We start from the raw sequence: 20,361 nt of genomic DNA on the forward strand, positions 1-20,361 counted from the left end.
TCTAAAGCAAAAGGCTTAGGCAGATTAATTTTTTAATCAGAATTTTCTATAAATACACTTTATAAAGTCAATCACAAAGATTATGCAAGGGTTTTATGACTCCTATTTGTGCAATATAGTTAACATTAATTTTAAAAAGTGTAGAATGGAAATTATATTATGTAACAAAGGATCCACTGGCAGCACATTTTCAATGGAATTAGGGCTATATGAATAAAAGTTTGCTACTTAGGTTTCACCATCAAAAACAAAACAAAACCAACATAACTGAAAGCCATAAGCAAAGATACAAACTATAAACCTATGAATTTCTAAGTATTAAAACTTGAGCATTTTGTTACCATATCCACTCATTATATACGAAGCCCTAAAGCAAGCTTCCAGCCTGTTAAAAAAGACAAGTATAACATTAATTTGATCTCAAATAGGCTAGGCTTAAGCATCATTCGATCACTCACAACTGCTATCTTACAATTTATAAAGACTTTCTGGAGCCACTTCTGTGAACCAGGCCTATTGTATAAGAGACTCCAGAATTCTTCACTGCATGACCTTTATTCTGGGTCGAATTCTCACTAGCAAGTAGAAGCATTGCAAACTGTTCACCTAAGAGAACCATCACAGGTGCACATGTAGGTCGGCTGTCGAGCCAAGCCTCCCAGCCGGCATGCAGCAAGTTTGCCAAATCCCAGGCTGGGCGAAGCATGTTTGCGAGTCTGGGTTTGTTGTCCATCTAGCTACTGCCAAGTGAGCCAAGCCTCCAGCCACCAGCCCCAGGACCCAGCTTTCTCAGTGCAATTCAGAATAAACCCAAGATGCTCCCACCTTCTTTCTCACTGATCCAGGCTAACACTTCTGTGTACTCACCACCCCCATCCCACAGCCAGCATCCTTGGTTTACCGACAACTACCAAAAGCTAGAACTAACTGCACTGGGCCAAGTAAAGGCCACCATAGGACAATAACTACATGAAGTCATTGGGATGTCAAACACAATTATATTATTCATAGAAGCTTTGCAAAAAAAAAAGTTCAAAACTAGGTGAAAAGACATGGAGTCTTTTATGAACCAACTTTTTAGCCACTCTATTGAGTGTGAGCAGAAAGTCAGCTTCCCGTTTCAAATTCATTATATCACCACTAAATGCCTCTTGGGCCCACACTTATTCCCACCTCCAAACCCCTTCTGTTACTGGTACAATTGTTCTCAATCAACACCTCATATCAGTTACCAGTTGGCATTTAGTCAGCCTCCAGAGCAGCTGTCAAACCACCCTCTTCTTTGTATGCTCATGGCCCCAATCTAGTTCAAGTCTTTTATTATTCTTCACTGGGCCACTGCCAAAGCTTCCTAATAAATCTCCCCAGATTCAGTGTAGATCATCCTGACAGACAAACCCTATTAATACATCAACATTCTGCTCAAAACCCTTCAATGGTTCCCTACTTACCTGCAAAAGTATAACATCATTGGCATGACATTCAAGTCCTTCCGTGATCCAATCCTATCCAAGTTTCCCATGCTTTCCTCATGCTATTTCACATTCTGCCCAAGTGACAGTCTAAGGTTCATGAGCATAAATGCCTTCAGGGTCCAGACACCTAACAAAGAATGGATGTGCCAAAAAACAGCACATGGTTGTAACTGTGTTAAAGGCAAAGTTCATGTCTTTTACTCTTAAAAGAGTAAAGACTCTTTTACTAAAATAATAAATTTAAAAAACTGAAACCCATGATGCTGGGCAAACACTTCTGGAAACCACTCCAGTCCAGGGGTTGCACACCCCTGCCTCCACAACCCTGGTCGTGCTGTACCCTCTGGTAGAGTGCCTGAATCCCTCCCTCCAACCTATTCAAAGTGAGCGATGGCTCAGAAAACATCTTCCACAGTACCTTCCCACATGCCCCCAACATACTGTATCCTCCCCTTCTTTAAGCTGTGAGGAGCACATTGTACCTGTGTGCATGATAACGTCTAGTTCATGTTTCATATCTTTCTATTAGCTACTTCTAAAAGCAGCTAATACTTTAAGGCACTAGTTACTATGTACCAAGCATTTTATATGGCCATAACTCTGTGGCAGATACTATCTTTTGCATTTTACGAAGAAGAAAACCACAGCTTAGGGAGGTCAAGTAACTTGCTCAAAATCACACAGCTGATGAGGGGTAGATCCAGGGTTAAAACACAGGTCTCTGACTTCACAGCCTTCGTCCTTATCCCTGATGTGTGCTGCCATCCTCGAGCACCTGTATACATTCTCGATCACTCTTACAGGACTGCAAGCTCCATGAACAGCAGTGACCAGAACATAGTGAATTCCGCTCCAGATCATGGACAAATCTCTTGTCCATGCAAACACTGACTCACTTCCTTTACGCTGTTCCCTCAGAGTAAGCCTCAGGATGAACAAGACAACTAGGTAAATATAAAGGGTGCCATTACTACATATATAGTACTCTCAGGTGACCATCACCTAAGTCAACAAATGTTAACACTGCCCGCTCTCTCCCAGAGCCTAATGGATCCTTCCGAATCACAGCTCTCCATCTCTGAGGGGTGATCGCTCTCCTGATTCTCACTCATAGTAAAGAACTCCTTGCATTTTTTTCTTTAAAAGAAATTTTATTGCCTATGTATTTCTAAACATTAGTTTTGCTTGGTTTTGCATTCTTTTTTGTCTAGCTTCCTCTGCTAGATAAACTTAGGATTTCATTCACCTGCATTACTTAGTTGAACAGTATTTTTACTGCCTTATGATATCCCGCTGGATGAGCACAATTTGTCTACTCTACGGACAATGAGTATTTGGGTCATTTCTGGTTTTTTACTATTACGTGCAATGCCACAAAAAACATTCTTGTATACATCTGGTGTACATATGCAAACATCATGAATATATCCAGGACTGAAACTGCTGAGTCACAGACCGTGAATATTTCCAGTATCATTAGGTAATGCCAAACTGCTCTAAAAGCAGCAACCATTTCCATTCCCTGAGAGCATACAGAAGACTTCTCTAGTAATATCTTCTTGTGTTTTATTTTGCCTTTCTTGATTACTAATGTGTACTTGTTCATTTGTTTCCTGCTCATATGCCTATCTGCTTGTGCAAAGAGTCTGTTCAAGTCTCTATCCATTTTCTTTGGAGCAATCCATTTTTCATACTGATTCGTAGTCTTGTGTTAGTTGTACAGGTTGCAAACATCTTCTCTCACACTGTGGCCTGTCCTTGTGTTCTCTTTATGTGATTTCCAATGACATGTCTTTATTCTTCTCTAGGCATTACTTAATGGCAATACTCCCAAATTTCTCTGTTGAAAGAAATCTATCCTGCTGCCTATCTGTAATCTCCATATGGATGTCTAGACCACTCAACTGAAGTTCTGACCTTCTCACTCCAAGTCTACTCCACTTAAAGCCTTTCCCATCTTAAATTATGGTTAACTATATTCTTCCAATCATGGATGCCAAAATCTCCAAGTCTGTTTTGAGCCTGTCTTTTGCTCATGCCCACTTCTAATCCATCCTCAATCCAATAGGATATTCCTTCAAAATGTACCTAGAACCCAATGGTTACCATCTTTACCATCACATCCTAGAACAATCAACCCTATCTCAGTGTGGATTATGGAACAGTCTTAAAATAGACAGCCTAGCTCCCACCTTGGCCTCCACTCCATAATTTCTTCTTGAGATAGCAATCAAGGCAAGATCATTTCACTACTTTGTTCAAACCCCTTTCCTGCCCCCCATGGCTCCCACTGCAGACTGAATGCCAAACTCATGATTATGGCTCAACGGCTCTATGTGATCTGCATGCTGGCCACCAAACCCCCAGTACCCATTACCTCCTCAATCTCAACTCTTACTCCTCTCCCTCCAAGACTCCACTCCAACCACATTGGCCTCTCTGCTGCTCCTCCAACATGGCAGGCACGATCCCACCCAAGGCCTTAGCACTTTCCTGTCCCTTCCAGCTTCAATGCTCTTCTCTCTGAAATCCACTTATAGGCATAGGTTTTTTTTCCCCCTAACAAATACAGTACCATACTATAAATGTATTTTCTTTTAAGTTTATTTTTTTTATTTTAAGAAAGAGAAAGAGAGCAAGCCCGAGTGGGGAAGGGGCAGAAAGAGAGGGAGAAGGAGAATCCCAAGCAGCCTCCAGGCTCTCAGCACAGACGGTGATATAGGGCGAATTCTCACAAACTGTGAGATCATGACCTGAGCTGAAATTGAGAGTCAGACACATAACTGACTGAGCCACCCAAGTGTCCCTCTTATGATTTAAGAACATTTTTTCTCTAGCTTACTTTACTGTATATAATACAAATAACATAAAAAATATGTGTTAATTGACCATTTATGTTATAGGTAAGACCTCCAGTCAATGGCACGCTGTTAGTGGTTAAGTTTTTCAGGGGAACTAAAAGTTATACACAGATTTTGATTGGGGGAGGGGAGAGAAGGATGGGAAGGAGGAGGTGGCACCCCTAAGCCCTGTGCTGTGCAAAGATCACCTGCATTTTTTCCTTGAATGTTTTATACAACTTGCAGTAAAACCATTTGAGCCTGCAATTTTTCACTACAAAAGGTTGTTTCTCACCAATTCAATTTCTCTAATGGTTACAAAGCTCATGTTTTCTATTTCTTCCCCAGCCAGTTGTAGACAGTATGTTTTTCTATTAATTTGTCCGTTCCATCTAAAATTTCAAATGTACTGGGCACCTGTGTTGCTCAGTTGATTAACCATCCAACTTTGGCTCAAGTCATGATCTCACAGTTTATGAGTTCAAGTCCCACATGGGGCTTGCTGCTCTCAGTGCAGAGCCCGCTTTGGATCCTCTGTCCCCTCTCTCTGCCCCTCCCCCACTTGGCACTCTCTCAAAAATAAACATTAAAAAAAAAGACTAAAAACAATTTAAAAATTTCAAATGTATTGCCATATATGATTATTCATGAGTTATTCACTCTCCTTTTGAATAGCTACAAGAAAAACTGTGATATGTTTCCTGTTTCCTAACAAAGATTTCAAGCTTGATCTTTGTTTCTTTGAATGTAGTAAGCATGGCTGCTCTGGAATCTGTGTCTGATAATTCCAATATCTAAACTATTTGTGAAGTCCATTTCTGTTCTTTCATTTCTACTAGTTGACATCCATGAAATCTCATATCCCCATGTGCCTGGTTCTCCTTGAGTGCTTGGCAACATATTTGAAATTGTATTTGTAGGTGAAATTTGTGGTCTAGGATGATGGTATCTTCCTCCAGAAAATTCTGTTTTCTTCTGCCAGGCACCAGAAGACTGGGTCTACCTTAATCCAAAACAAAAGCTTCATGATTTACAGTTCACCAGGTGATACAAAACTAGTTTGTTCTTGGGGCACCTGGGTGGCTCAGTCAGTTGAGCGTCTGACTTCGGTTCCGGTCATGATCTTGCAGTCTGTGAGTTTGAGCCCCGCATGGGGCTCTGTGCTGACAGCTCAGAGCCTGGAGCCTGCTTCAGATTCTGTGTCTCCCTCTCTCTTTGCCCCTCCCCTGCTCACGCTCTGTTTCTCTCTCAAAAATAAACATTAAAATTTTTTTTTAAAAAAACCTGGTTTGTTCTTATCCTAAGGTTCATGATTAAAGTGTAGGTCATTTATTGCTGTCTCCATCTTTGGCCAACGCTGAGCTTTAACTTCTGTAACCTCAGCTCCACACAACTACCATAGCACAGCTCAGTTTCTCTGCTGTTCCATAAGCAGCAGCAAATGCTCAGGACAAAACCAGCCCTGGGAGTTTGGGTCTTCCTAATACCCACCTCCCCCAGATCATAGCCCAGCAGTCCTTCTCCATCTTGCTAGTTCTTCATGCTTTAAAAAATATTTAAGAGCATTCTGTGTAGGTTTTATTGATCCTCAGTGAGGTTTGTCTGAATTACCTAATCTGTCATTTTCTAGAGGGGAAGGTATAAGCAATTTTTGCAAGGTAACAGCTGGGCTCTTCCAGAAAATTATTTTTTAAATGCTATTTTCTTGTCAACATTCTCAACATCAAGGACAAGCCCTCATAATTTCCTTTTTTTTTTTTTTTTTTTTTTTTTTTTTTGAGAGAGAGGGCACAAGCAGGGGAAAGGAGCAGAGGAAGAGAGAAGAAGAGAGAGAATCTTAAGCAGGCTCCATGTTCAGTGCGGAGCCCAATGCAGGGCTCGATCCCACAACCCTGGGATCATGACTTGACCCAAAATTGAGTCAGATGTTCAACTGACAGAACCACCCAGGAGCCCTACAAGCCCTCATGTCTGAACAGATGGCTCCACTACAACATCGGGCTTCCCATCCACCCAGAATACCTAGTGGGCTAAGTTTGAGTTTGCCAGATTCCCCACAGCACAAAGCTGTTTAAAGCATTAACGCCTTTAGAGAAATCTGGTTAGGAGAAAATTAAAAAAAAATTTTTTAACATTTTTTTGTGAGAGACAGAGAGAGACAGAGCATGAGCAGGAAGGAAAGGGGCAGAGAGAGAGAGAGAGAGAGAGAGAGAGAGAGAGAGAGGGAGACACAGAATCCAAAGCAGGCTCCAGGCTCTGAGCCATCAGCACAGGACCCAATGTGGGGTTTGAACCCACGAACTACGAGATCATGACCTGAGCTGAAGTTGGACACTTAACCGACTGAGCCACCCAGGTCCCCTAGGAGATTTTTAAAAGATCCTCCACAAATAATATAAAGAAATCCTTTAGGGCCTGGAGTCGGCCTACTGCATTGAAAATGCAATTTGTAAAACCTAACACTTCCTTCTTCCGAGGAATAGTGTTCAGTCCAAATAAAGAATTCATTCTAACTTGAGACATTACTGTGAACTAAAACAAGGCCACACCTTTATGAATAAAGAGGAAGAAAGTGAAGGTAGCTCCGTATTTTAAGGTAATTACTGACTGGGCTGACTATAAACGGTTTTGAAATAGAAAACCTACCCAAGAAGTGCAAAACAGGGAACATTCATAACTGCAGTGTTTTAAAGTCATTTAAAAAATGTTTCCAATGATGGCTCAAGTCCATCTACAGTGGAGCCAGACTCATCTTTTCACCTAGAAATAACCATGCTTACTCCTACCCTGGAGAATAAAGTAAGCTCCCACTCCAGCTTCATCTCATTATTTTTAATTTCATTGTCTGTCTACTTTTGTTTTCTCTCTACCTGAGCTTTCCCACACTTTTCAAAGGAAGTCAGCATGGGAAGCTTGAAAGCCTCTACTCTTGCCCTTACATTTTTGGAGTCCACACTGGCACATCCAATCTAGACCTAATGTCAACACACATGCATACACTTGGAAAGAAACTCCATGATTTCTTAGAGTCTGAACAACTGTATCACGTTCATTTTATTTTCTAATCGTAATGCAAATTGTGTTGGACAGAGATTTCTGGCAGGCTACTAAACAGGAAAATTCTGGCTCATAATATGGCCTCTGGAGGCTACATCATTTAAAATGCATTAAAAACATCCCGGGAGCCTTTGCAGATGTATTGGGAAACACAACGTACAAGCCCCTTGCTCCGTGAAAAGAAACAAAGAACAGACAATGCTGAAGTTCAGAATGTTTGTAATGAAAAACAACACACACACACACACACACACACACTCTCTCTCTCTCTCTCTCTCTCTCTCTCTCTCTGACCCTACTGTTCTGTGAGCTATAGGTAACAGCAAATTTTTCAGATCAGCATTAATAGCCCTGAAAAAAGCCAGAAGGGCTACTGCTCTGGCCACCTTAATGAAGAACATATTTCACAGTCTCTTCTCCTCTTCCATGGGGAGGGCAGAAACAGTGTTCATCCGAACTGATGCGAAGGCCATCCGAGCCTAGGTGCCTTTAAAACTGACTAGAGTATCTCATGTGTATTTATTGCCCTGACATGAGATTTTGCTGCCTGCCCAAACAAAATCACTACACTGCCATCCTAGTAACTAGGCAGACTCGGGGTGAGAGGCAGGCGGCCTCACATTCTGGTGCACATGCTTCACAAGAAGGGATCTGAGACTCTATGCTCACTGGTTGTGCCCGCGGGCATGCCTGCTACCCTGAGACACAGCCTGTCTGAGGCTGGGGAAGCATGCACTCCAGAGAGCACAACCAGTAAGATGGTACTTGAAGGAGAAACCGCTTCTCCAGAACTGAGGGGAGGGAGGAGAAGGAAAGGGTAAACCAAGTGGTAAGCCTTTGTCTAGATGAACAGGCAGGTTCAGGGACTTACTTGAAATCTTCCTGTCAGTTTTACTCCTGTGCAAAGAGACGGAGGAATAATGCTGTCGCCTGATGTCCCTCTGAGCTGCTTGGCTATCAGTCACTTGGTAGCGGCAGCTTCAACAGTGGCTTTTGCCCTCAACTTCCTTCCTTTCCTGTCTCACCTTTCTATGGATGCTAGGAAACATTAACTACATGTGTTCTGGAAGGCATTCTAACCTCAAGGACCAAGTCAGTAATAATAAAGCCATGCCATTAAACAAGAGATCCAGAAAAGTGTTATTCTTCAGTACTTTGAATCATCAATAAGAATGTGCCCTTCCATAAGGATATAATACTTTCTACTGTAGCGACAGTGGCATTATTTTCTGAGGACCAGATCCAATTTCAAATATGAATCAAAAGTACAGGGGCGCCTGGGTGGCGCAGTCGGTTGAGCGTCCGACTTCAGCCAGGTCACGATCTCGCGGTCGGTGAGTTCGAGCCCCGCGTCAGGCTCTGGGCTGATGGCTCAGAGCGTGGAGCCTGTTTCCGATTCTGTGTCTCCCTCTCTCTCTGCCCCTCCCCCGTTCATGCTCTGTCTCTCTCTGTCCCCCAAAAAACAAATAAACGTTGAAAAAAAAAATTTAAAAAAAAAAAGTACAAAACTATTGGGGTGCCTGGGTGGCTCCATCGGTTGAGCGTCAGACTTCAGCTCAGGTCATGATCTCGCGGTTTGTGGGTTTGAGCCCCGCATTGGGCTCTGTGATGACAGCTTGGAGCCTGCTTCGGATTCTGTGTCTCCCCCCTCTCTCGCCACCCCCCCGCTCATGCTCTGTCTCTCTCTAGTCTCTCAATAATAAATAAATGTTAAAAAAAAATTTTTTTTAAAGTACAAAACTATTAACCTATTTGTTATTTTAAGGTCTAAAATTTAAAAGTTGGATTAGATTAAAAAAAGTCAGAGATATATATGTAATACCCAGTACCCTTCTTATCTTAGCCCTGTTCCAGGGCTTTAAAAAAAGAAAAAGTATTCATTAGCAATTGGCAGCAGTTGAGAAGATTGCAGACAAAAACAGGACTTCCCAAAGAGCAGAAGTAAACTTGATGCATCAGGCTTGCATCAAAGCAAGTGAAAAAACTCCAGGATTGCTAAAGCCATTATCAATCTCAGCAATGACAGGTCTTCCAATATGCATGATTGGTGATTGGTAGTTAACAAGGGAGTTAAGAATTATTTAAAAAAATAGTTTTAAGACTGAGGGCCTGTGGAATAAGTCATATTAGGACTGACAAGACAGTTAAGCTAGGTATTAAAGCAGTCTGATAATACTAGTTCTTAATGATTTGAGCATTCCAGAATCTTCTTTCACTTGCAAACGCACCCAAGACTGCAGCAGGCTTCACTGCACTATGATGCATGACAGTCACAGCTATGATAGAACTCTGAGCTCTCAAAGCCAATGACACAGAAGGTTCCAAAAGGTAAGGACAAAACAAGAATCAGAATTTTTTAATTTCCTTTTTAGGAAATAAGGCATTTTCTATTTACAAAAGTAATGCAGGTTGCTTTTACAAAATAAGAAGGAAAAGGATATAAGAAAACTAATATAACCCAAAGCTTAGCACCCAAGTATAATTACAACTAACATTTTGGAAAATAGTCTTTTAGATTGTTTTTCTAATGTACATGTTATATATCAAAATCTGATGAAGAGTTTGCTCACAAAACATTTCTTGTAAATTTTAATTATAAATTCTGGTTAAACTACAACTTCTGTTTGAGGCATTCCAGAGCTGAATCTGGTTCAGATGCAGGCTTGTGCTGAACTTAGCAAAAGTACCAGAAGGTTCTTTTTGGGACAGTTCTCAATCAGATAATCAATTCTATGGTCTGGGCCCAAAAGGATGCAGATTTTTCAAATAAGTTTTCATAAAATGAAAGTATAATTTTCTGGCCATCTAGGGGACATATACAAAAGCAAGAGAGAAAGCATGCTTTTTGTGTGTTTTTGTTTGTTTCAGTGATGCTTAACATATGTAAAAATATTTAGGCTATATCCCAAACTTGATCTTCTAGGAGAAAAGGATTTCCTCTCATCCACACTTAAATAAACTTCCATTTGTAAAGGTATTAGATACCAGTTCTGTTATGGCAGATGGGAAGGGAAGGGAAGGGAAGCGTGTCCCCCAGAGCAATGATCTCAGTTTGTTTTCAGATCCAAAGAATCCCTTTGAAATGCACATAAAAGCAGTGTCCAATCACTATGAGAGACAACAGTCAAAGCATGGTGACAAAACCAAAATTGTTCCACAAATGGCCTCAGTGGCCTTGGGGTGAAAAAGGCAAAATACTTTCATGGTGAACAGGTCAATTCACTCTTCAGTCTATCAGGAACACCTGCATACAGTTTCTCTTCTCAGGCTTTTCAAAAAAAAGGTCTATCTAGAAGCACCATCCTAGAGAGCCATGTTAAAGTAATTACAAAATTAGAAAAGTCTACTGGTACCAATTAGCCTAAAAAATCTCCAGATGGAGATCAGTTCTTCCACACTGTGTGGCAGAAAATGTGAGCCTTCAACAAAGGGGCTGATATCCTGAGGCAAGCCTCAGGATGGGTAACAGAGGGTGGCAGACCCTCCCGCAGCCAAATGAGCTCTCTCCAACTGGCCAACAACAGAGGAGGGCCTTGGGGTTCTACAACAAAGGTATGCTGTGATAGCTGAAGTCTAAAGTGAGAGATCATCTGTCATGCCACAGAACACACATAGGTCTAGAACTTGCCAGAGACGTCAACCTCAACTCCCTGCCACCCATCTCCTTTCAAGGGCCTAAGAACCAGGAAGGCGGCATGAGGAGTATCTGTTTAATGGGTACAGACAGTTTGGTTTTCAAGAAGTTCTGGGGATGAATAGTGGTGATGGGTGCACAACAGTGTACCTAATGCCACCACGTTATACACTCAAAAATGGCTGAAATGACAAATTTTATGTTATGTATATTTTGCTATAATGTATATATGTGTGTATATACATATATGTCTGTGTGTACACAGAACCAAGCTGGGATTCCTGAGAGATGGTCTTGAAGACATGCTAAGTATTCATTTGTCCAGATTCTTTAAGTTCGACCACAAATGAGCTACAGTCTTACTAAAAGCTCCCCCAGCAACAGAATCATACCTTCATACTATATTCCTTGTTTTGACTTGGCCACATGAAGGCTAGTGCTACATGTTATATACTACTTTTGGTAAAAAAAAAAGTTTATTGCACTGTTCCATTTGCAAGTATTCAATCTCTGTAGAAAGATCCATGCCTCTGGAAAATTTTAAGTTTTTAATATATGAAAATTATTTTTCTCATGATCAAGTATAAAACTACTTAAAAAATTTTTTTTAATTTTTTTTAATATTTATTTATTTTTGAGAGAGAGAGAGAGAGAGAGAGAGCGAGCACGTGAGTGCGTCGGCGAGGAGGGGCAGAGAGGGAGGGAGACAGAATCTGAAGCAGGCTCCAGGCTCCAAGCCGTCAGCACAGAGCCTGATGCCTGGCTCAAACCCACAAACTGTGAGATGGTGACCTAAGCTGAAGTCCGACGCTTAACCTACTGAGCCACCAGGCGCCCCCCTCCCTTTTTAAAAAAAAAGAAAATTTTTTTTCTTTTAATGTTTATTGATTTCTGAGACAGAGAGAGACAGAGCAAGAGAGGGGGAGGAGCAGAGAGAGAGGGAGACACATAGTCTGAAGCAGGCTCCAGGCTCTGAGCTGTCAGCACAGAGCCCAATGTGGGGCTTGAACTCACAAACTGTGAGATCATGACCTGAGCCGAAGTCTGTCGCTCAACCGACTGAGCCACCCAGGCAAGCCCGCCCCCTGCTTTTTTTTTAATGTCTATTTATTTTTGAGAGTGAGAACACAAGCAGGAAGGGGCAGACAAAGGGGCAGACACAAGAATCCAAAGCAGGCTCCAGGCTCCAAGCTGTCAGCACAGAGCCCAATGCAAGGCTTGAACCCATGGACCGGGAGATCATGACCCAAGCCAAAGCTGGACATTTAACCGACTGAGCCACCCAGGTGCTCCAAACAATTTTTTTTTTTTTTTAGATATAAGAATCATGAAAAAAAAATTACTGTATTTCTCCAGGTTATAGCTTTAAATTCACCTCCTTTTTCTGTTGCACATGGCTCTTCTGTTCTTTCAGTGCCTTATTTTAAGGGATATCAATGTCTTTGGGAAAAAGGTGGGTTATGATAATAAACTACACACTATAGAACCATTCACAGTGAAGATGAACCTTTATAGAGAACAGAAGCATGATCTGGCTAGGTTTTGGCTGCTTTATAAATAATTTGGTAAAAGACTCTAAATACTAATAGCCATTTAAGTTGAAAGCAAACACTGTTTCTTCCAGTGTTAAAAATTAGAGCACCTGATTACATGCTAAACTAAGAAAAACAAACTGTAATTGCATCCCTCTAGTTCTAGAAGCAATATGCAGAGTAAGTTGTCTGATGCTGCCAAGGTGAGAGAGAGCCAGAGGTCAAACTAACCTTGTCCCTCATTTTTTCCTCTACATCTGAATGCACACGAATCAATAACGAGTTCCACACAGCAACTGTGCCATAAATCTCTGCAGGACAATAATGCCTGGCTACCTCTACACTTCATATTTCAACAGCAGCCATCGAAACCGAATTTTGTGTGAGACGGTAACAGTATCTTTATTCAGTAATTAGGCAGAAAGATGGGGTCAAAGTTGACTGAAGCACTGTCCAGTCTTAACATTAAAGTTTCTTTACCAAAGCTTCCGGCTTTCTCTCACAGGATTGTCCATGTTGGAAGGTAAGAAAAGGATTTAGGAAGCTTTTTAAAAGCCTCAAATATCCTTTTATTATAACTTCACTAAAATACATACTTCAACCAAATCAATGAATGAAACAGTCAGCAATGCCCTTGCATGGAGGGTACAAGGGGTGCGTCTACCTAGCTTCCACACTCACCTGACAAAGTTTATCCTCCTGGAATAATTTTGTATCTGCTAGTGATTTTGGACAATCTGTGCTCAGTAATGAAAACTTAATATCCTACTTATTCTTTTTAAAAAATTTTTAGTGTTTATTTTTGAGAGAGCGAGAGCGCAAAGGGGGTAGGGGCAGAGAGAGGGAGACACAGAATCCAAAGCAGCTCCAGGCTCTGAGCTGTCAGCAGAGCTGCCCATGGGGCTCAAACCCATGAGCCATGAGACCATGACCTGAGCTGAAGTCGGTAGCTCAACCAACTGAGCCACCCAGGCACCCCTCCTACTTATTCTTAAATTCATGGTAAGTAGCATACAAAATATTTGCCCTAAACAAATTTTACTTTTGTAATTTATAAGCTTTGAGGGGAAAAGAAAGGAGAAAAGGAAGGAGACTCTGAATGAGAAAAAATCAAACCTTCCTGTATGTTTTGTGTTGTGTCTTCTATAACCTAGCTGTCTGATACTTATTTGCTCAGTAACCTATTACTCACCCATTTGAACACACCTGATTGTATGTAATTTTAACTACCGATCATGGATATCTTGTATTCCCCCCACCCCCGCCCAACTGACATTTCACTTCACAGCCTCATATTTTAATGCAGAAGACCCATTTCTCCTACACAAATGTTGATTTATTCCTTACAGAATCAACATAAAAGGAGAAAAATATTCCACATTTACTGTTAATCCTCCTATTTCCAAAACACTACTTACAGCAATTGCTCCCGTGCTAAGGCTTCAGGCTCATCAGAAACTTCTTCAGGTGCCCACAGCATAAAATCCCTTACCCAAGCAGATGAGTCACAGAACCAGTCTGGAGTATTACACTGCTTCCATCTTTACCTGGTCTTTTTAATCTCCAAAAAACTTTGGCTATAAATGTTTCAAGCAAAGTACTCTATCAAAGTCATTTTTTCCTAGAGAGGAAAACAGGCAGAGAAGATATAAGGCGAGAAAAGATAAATTTACCTGCATCAACTTTCTGGAGAGCTCATTAGTGAGGAACTCTTCTTCCTTCTCATAATTTACAGCAAGGGTTTCTTTCTCCTTCTGCAAAGCCTGAATTTTCTTGAATAAAGTGTTACTGATGAATTCTTCTTCTTGCTCAGCCCTGGCTTGCTGTTAAAAAAAAAAAAAAATTAAAACAGAGCAACAACAAAAAATATGTTAAGCAAACAGGAAATTTACAATGGAAATAATGTTCTTATTTGCAGAAAGGGCACTCATCTTAATTAGATCTCTATTTTTACTTGTGAACCAGTGCACCCCAAGACTCATAAACCAGAGGGGCTGAGTGGCAACCCTAAAAGAAAATCTGGCTATTCCCCCAAAGAGCCTCCCTAAACTACAGATGGCCTTCTTCTTAAATTGACGTTTTGAAGAAATTCATAAAGACTGTTTTACTGTTTTTAGAATCAATCCCCAATCAGTAGAATACAGAGAGCTCATCAGATGGCACACAGGTCCAATTCTGTGCATCAATTCATGATAACTCTCTGCAAGTCACTACATCTCAAAGGTCTGTAATAAAGCTGAAATATCTAGGCAACATTTTTTTACTGAAGCAGAGTTCACCTTTTGAGGATATTACTGAAAGGATTTGGATAAGCAATTATAAAAGCAATGCACACTGCATGCTCAACGAATAGTAATTGGAAGGAAATACACACCAAATGGTGATAAAGTAGCTACTGAGGTAGGAATCCAATAGGTGAAAAGTAAGGGTGGATGAGAGGAGTTTTATTTTTTACTTTATTAATTTCCCTACTGGGCATTTTTGGAGGTGCGAGCAAGGACAGACATTACTGAATTTTAAGAACAAGAAGAAAAGAGGGTCAGAATAATTCGAGAAGAAAATATTCTTCTGAACCACTTCCCCAAACCTATATTTTAACAGAATACACACCAAAAAACTAACCATCCTTGAAGGAAATTAATCTTTTCAGAAATAGGAAACTTGTTTCAAGTGAACTCAACTCTACTCAATGCACTTTTTAAACCCCATCATTTTGAGGCATTAATCCCAAACAATGTGTTCCTGTTTTATCAGCCAAGTCAAGGGAGAAAGAACTATATCAATTCCAAGTTGCCAGCACCTGTCACTTCAAGAATATGAAAGCCAGAGAGCAGGAGACAAAAGGGCACCAGCACTAAACAATTACCACCTTTATTGTACAGCCTCTGACAACCACTCCCAAAATCTGGTGGCTGAGATTTCTGGACATATTCTCTAGCTTCCCCAGCATCCAGCATCCGTGCCCAAACAGACTGGGTTTCTGAGTCTGTCCTCTGTGCTCTCCTGTCAGTGGCCGAAAGGAAGTCCTTCAGTCCCCAGAACTGCTTGTCAAACAATTCTACAAAAGAGAGTAGCATGTCGTATTTCAACTGAGAAACAGAGCTATAGAAAAAGTGAGAACTTTGGGACCAGGTCCAGCACTCAAGTTCTTTAAGAAACCATTGGGGATATGCCCGGAGAGCTGAACATAGCTAATAAATGTTTATTTCCATCCAAGAGCGCCCAGGGAGATATCCCTAGGTTCCCGAGGGCTCCCAGACACTTGGATGTTTTGTTAGCCCTTCCCAGGGCCCTACTCTCCTCTCCACTCCACGGCTGAAGGTACTTACTCTCCCCCTTGAAATGAGTCCCCACTCCTCTTTACAAGTCACACACTTCCAGGTGGGCCAATGGGCAGGAATCCCAAGTATGTATGGAGGCACACTTAACTCACGTATCTAAGCCTGCAATCTGTTTAAGCTACTTGTTTTTCTGGTTTTGACTGACAACATCCTACACAATTTGATTTCTGATTATTCTAAAAGTTACAGAACAAAAAGGTAGAGGGGAACTGTAAGGCTTTTGCTAGTGATACCGCACTTACTATTTAAAAGGGTGTTTGCCATAAATTATTTTTCTTATCAGGTCAGACTCAACTTTCTTGCGTGTTGCCACTCACTCGGTATTTTAGACAACTGGTGTATATGATCACAAGCAAGAAGAGCCAGACTCAGGCTCAGCAGACCACCCTCCCCTTCCGCACTTGGGGCCTGGAAGTAAGAAGCTGGAAATAAGAGGCTAAGCCCCAAGTGTGTGTTCTCGTAGCTTCCACCCCTGCCTCCCCCTCCATCTAACCATTAAGTTGCAGGGACAACAGATTTCAGTGTAATATAAAACAGTACTCCGCGATAAAAAGTAGATTAGTGGTTGCCAGGGGCTGGGGGAGGGGATGCGTGGGAGATGGGGAATGACTGCTAATGAGTGCAGAATTTCTTTTTGGGGTGATGAAAATGTTCTGAAATTAGTGCTAACAGTTTACACAACCTCGTGAATATACTAAAAATCAATGAGGTGTACACTTTAAAAGGATGAATTTTATTGTATGTGAATTATATCTCGATTAAGAAAAAGCACTCTGATAATTAGCAGGGCCTGTATTTCCCGGGGCACCTGGTCTCCTTTGCAATTCTTCCCAGGGAAAGCAGCAAAATGTTAAAAGGATGGGGGCGGGGAAGTGTTGAGGAGCACTGGATCTGCTCTAAAGTGCCTTCCAAAGTAAGTGACACATCGCTGGTCATGAGAGGCTGAGGCTTTAGCTAACAAAATTATTCACCATTTAGAATAGCTGCTTAATTCTAGGCAAAGCCCATTAACGGAAAATGCACGCTCAAGGAGCCCTGAATAACAGGAGGAACTGCTGGTGGAAGCTGGTTACAGCCTATCTAACTTCACAGGGGTTACCGGGGGTTACACAGATTCCATCAAAGGCCTCCTTTAGCGAAGTTTCTGGCACTTTTTGGTTCTGTGTGTTACCCTGCCTCCCACAGCATCTGACATCCAGAGGAGAAGATACGGGAGCACAGGAGTCCAGGTGCCCAAGTTGTAAAACCTCACTCACCCTTTTTCTAGTTGGTCACAGGTCACTTTAGGAAGGAACACATAAATGACGACAAAAGATAAGATGCTGTATCCAATATAGCCTCAGAGGAAATTTCTGAAAGATCAGACAGAGTGTACTGACAACCAGGGGTAAAAAAAACTTGATTATCAGAGTATGAGCTGTGAGTCACACAGGCAGTCAGTAGCCACTGACTTCCCCACTCAGCTTTCTCCCATGCCACGTGCATCAGGGGCCCAATTTCAGCCTTAGTCCTGGCTTTTTCTTCCCCTAATTCCAAAACAAGCCTTTTATTTAAGCTGTAAATGAATTATCTTCCCAGTGTGTTCCCCCCACAGAAAAGCCAAGAGTTCAGTAAAGAGTGCCCCAGGTGCTAAGAAGCAAGCCCCAGACACTACCAGTCAGAAAAACAGGGGGACAGAGCAGAGATAAAACAGGCTACCTCAAAAAATCTCATCGGTTTTACCAATCTATCTCCCTTTTTATCTGAAATGCTTGACAATGTCAACATACTTAAAGACATCCAAATTCAAAAACAAAATTGTATTTCAAAAGCTAAATAAGTGAATCATGGTTCACCTATAACTCCATAAACTCTGAAAAGAAAATATGAAAACTTAGGAATGTTTCTGAAGGAGGTTGTGTTCTGTATATGTCTGTAAAGCTGAGAACTGGGGAAATCTGGGGAAAATTTTTAAAATATCTGTAACCCTATCTGCATGTTCAATATGGTTCTAGATGCTGTGTGTAGAAACTGGGCGACTCTGTATACTGTACTCACATATTTGCACCAGCTATTTTGACACTCTCCTAGCAGTAACCATTGGGATCTATAAATATGAGGACTAGAGCAGAAAGCAGGTCTCCACCATTCCTTCCCCATCCTACCAGAAGTCCAATGTTAAAAAAAAAAAGGGGGGGTACAGAAGAGAAATAGGGAAGGGGGCAGGACAGGAGAAATTTACCAAGTACTGTGGGAAAAATAAACACCAAAATTCTTAGAAAAATTATCTTCTCCTGAGTCACCACATATTCAGGCAACCATACTCTAAGTAAGCACTTAGATTTTCTGTGAATAAGGAAAACACAGCTCATTCTGACCCACTGCTATTATGATCAGAGCACAAATTTCATAGGATATTTCAGGGTGATTGTTTAGTTCTTCTGTTCTTTATCAACAGTACTTTGGAGATCAAGGGTAGGCGGAGAAAGCAGAATTCAAAAACTCTCAGCAGCACCACTCACTGCTGACAAGAAAATCCAAGTGCCAAAACCAAAATCATGTGGGCTGATGCAATTCATGATCTATCAAGCACAAGGAAGAGAACAGTTTTCCAAAGCAAGAAATGCAGGCAATATTTAATAGCAGCCATAGGTAAAAGATATAATCAAGAGAAGATACAAATGACTACCAAGATTACACATTAGTATTTGTGGGTTTTTTTAAATGTTTTATTTATTTCTGAGAAAGAGAGACAGAGAGAGAGAGCAAGCACAAGTGGGGAAGGGGCAGAGAAAGAGGGAGACACAACCCAAAGCAGGCTCCAGACTCTGAACCCTCAGCACAGAGCCCAACACAGAGCTCAAACTCAACGAACCACAAGATCACGAACCACAAGACCTGAGCTGAAGTTGGATGCTCAACCCACTGAGCCACTCAGGAGCCCCAACATTAGCATTTGTTTTTAAAAATTACTTTTAAGTTGACTGCTTAATTGTTTTAATAACAAAAAACCATAAAACTAAGATACCTTGAAGCTCTCACGCTTAAGAGCCCAGGCAGGCTCTATTTATTATTTTAATTATTTAAATTTAGGAATCTACTTAAATGTATTATTAATTTAAATTGACTATTCTGTTGCCTAGTCACATTTTAATGACCCACATTTTAACGATCTTAACATCTCAGTTTGAAAGGGCATTGGAAACCAAACTGTTACGATAGCAGGAACCAACCCAGCACAAAGCCAGGGAAGTGAATAAAACCCTGCACTCCGTCCACCGTCCCTCCACTTGGTTCACCAGAGCACACGTGGCTTGCTCTGGATGACGCTCAGAGTTCAACAGAACTCATGACTGATGGCTGGTGCCTCTTCAGGGATCAGTCAAGTACCAGGCATACCAGTGGGTTTGTCAACACCAAACACAGTCCTGCAGTGGTTCTGCACCAGCACCAGCAAGGGAGGGGTGGGTGGCAGGTGACACAGTCCATGAAGTACCTTTGTTTCTTTGACTAGGAGAATGAGAGAGATGATTTCAATTACAGGTGTCAGAACTGAATTTACCACCTAGTCTGTGGGAGCACAAGGTTACATACACACTGCACTCCAGGCCTATTGTAAAAACAATGAATAATCGGTAAATTAAAGAGCTTATCTGTTCCATTCCAGTATTGCCAGCCAATCAGTAAGCACACAGGCATCGCAGCAAAATCTTTATTAGCCCTTGCAACTGTGCTACTGTAACCCAGATGCTTAGGTCACTTACAGGACTGCAGGCCGAGAGAGCAAACAGCAACAAAGGGTGACCTGCAGGACAGAAGAGCTCGAGGATCTCGAGGTTATGAAGGACTCTAATTGCTACCAAGTTTTTTTATCAATCAACCTACAGTGCCTCACAAACCAGCTGTAGTGGAAGACCAGTCCTCACTATTCTGGTGTCAGGCTGCTTGGTTTACAAGACGCCTTTGCCCACGTCCAGCTGTGTGACCCCCAGGAGAGCCATGTGACCTCTCTGGACCACTGCCTTCTCCTCTGTAAAGTGAAAATAACGGCACCTCCCTCTGGGTTGTCTGTAAAGATATATTCATATAACTCACAGAAAGAGTTTATTAGCACAGTATCTTGCATAAGAAAGCACTCAAAAGACTTACAAAAAGGCTTGGGGAGAAGCATGGAAGGATTACATGGAGGATTGATGAGAAAACAGTCAAGTCTTACAGAGTCTCCCTCCATTTAACTAAAAAGCTGAAATGGACATAATTATGGTACATCCATAGAAAAACACAGAGTGGAACCATCAAAAATACATGGTCTGCACTTACTGTCATGAAAAGATGTCCAACAACAAAAGGTTAAGTGAAATACCAAAGTTGAATGTTTGTATTGAAGGTAGAACAAAACTATGTTGAGTTCCCAAGGAAAAAACACATATCAAGGACACAGTGCATTATGAATAAGTTAACAAAAATGATTTACAGCTCTACACATTTGTACTAACCACCCTA

General features: G+C 41.4%; 1 protein-coding gene across 2 annotated transcripts in view; it reads right to left on the minus strand.

The window, feature by feature from the left end:
* Positions 1-20,361, minus strand: part of CCDC6 (coiled-coil domain containing 6) — a 108,615-nt gene that overhangs the window by 43,293 nt on the left and 44,961 nt on the right. For both annotated transcript variants that reach the window (XM_015088349.3, XM_053207652.1), the window contains exon 2: positions 14,212-14,361. In XM_015088349.3, the coding sequence (XP_014943835.2) occupies positions 14,212-14,361 (150 nt within the window). The remainder of the gene's footprint in view (positions 1-14,211; positions 14,362-20,361) is intronic.

Source organism: Acinonyx jubatus, chromosome D2 (assembly GCF_027475565.1).
Source record: "Acinonyx jubatus isolate Ajub_Pintada_27869175 chromosome D2, VMU_Ajub_asm_v1.0, whole genome shotgun sequence".
Lineage (NCBI taxonomy): Eukaryota > Metazoa > Chordata > Mammalia > Carnivora > Felidae > Acinonyx > Acinonyx jubatus.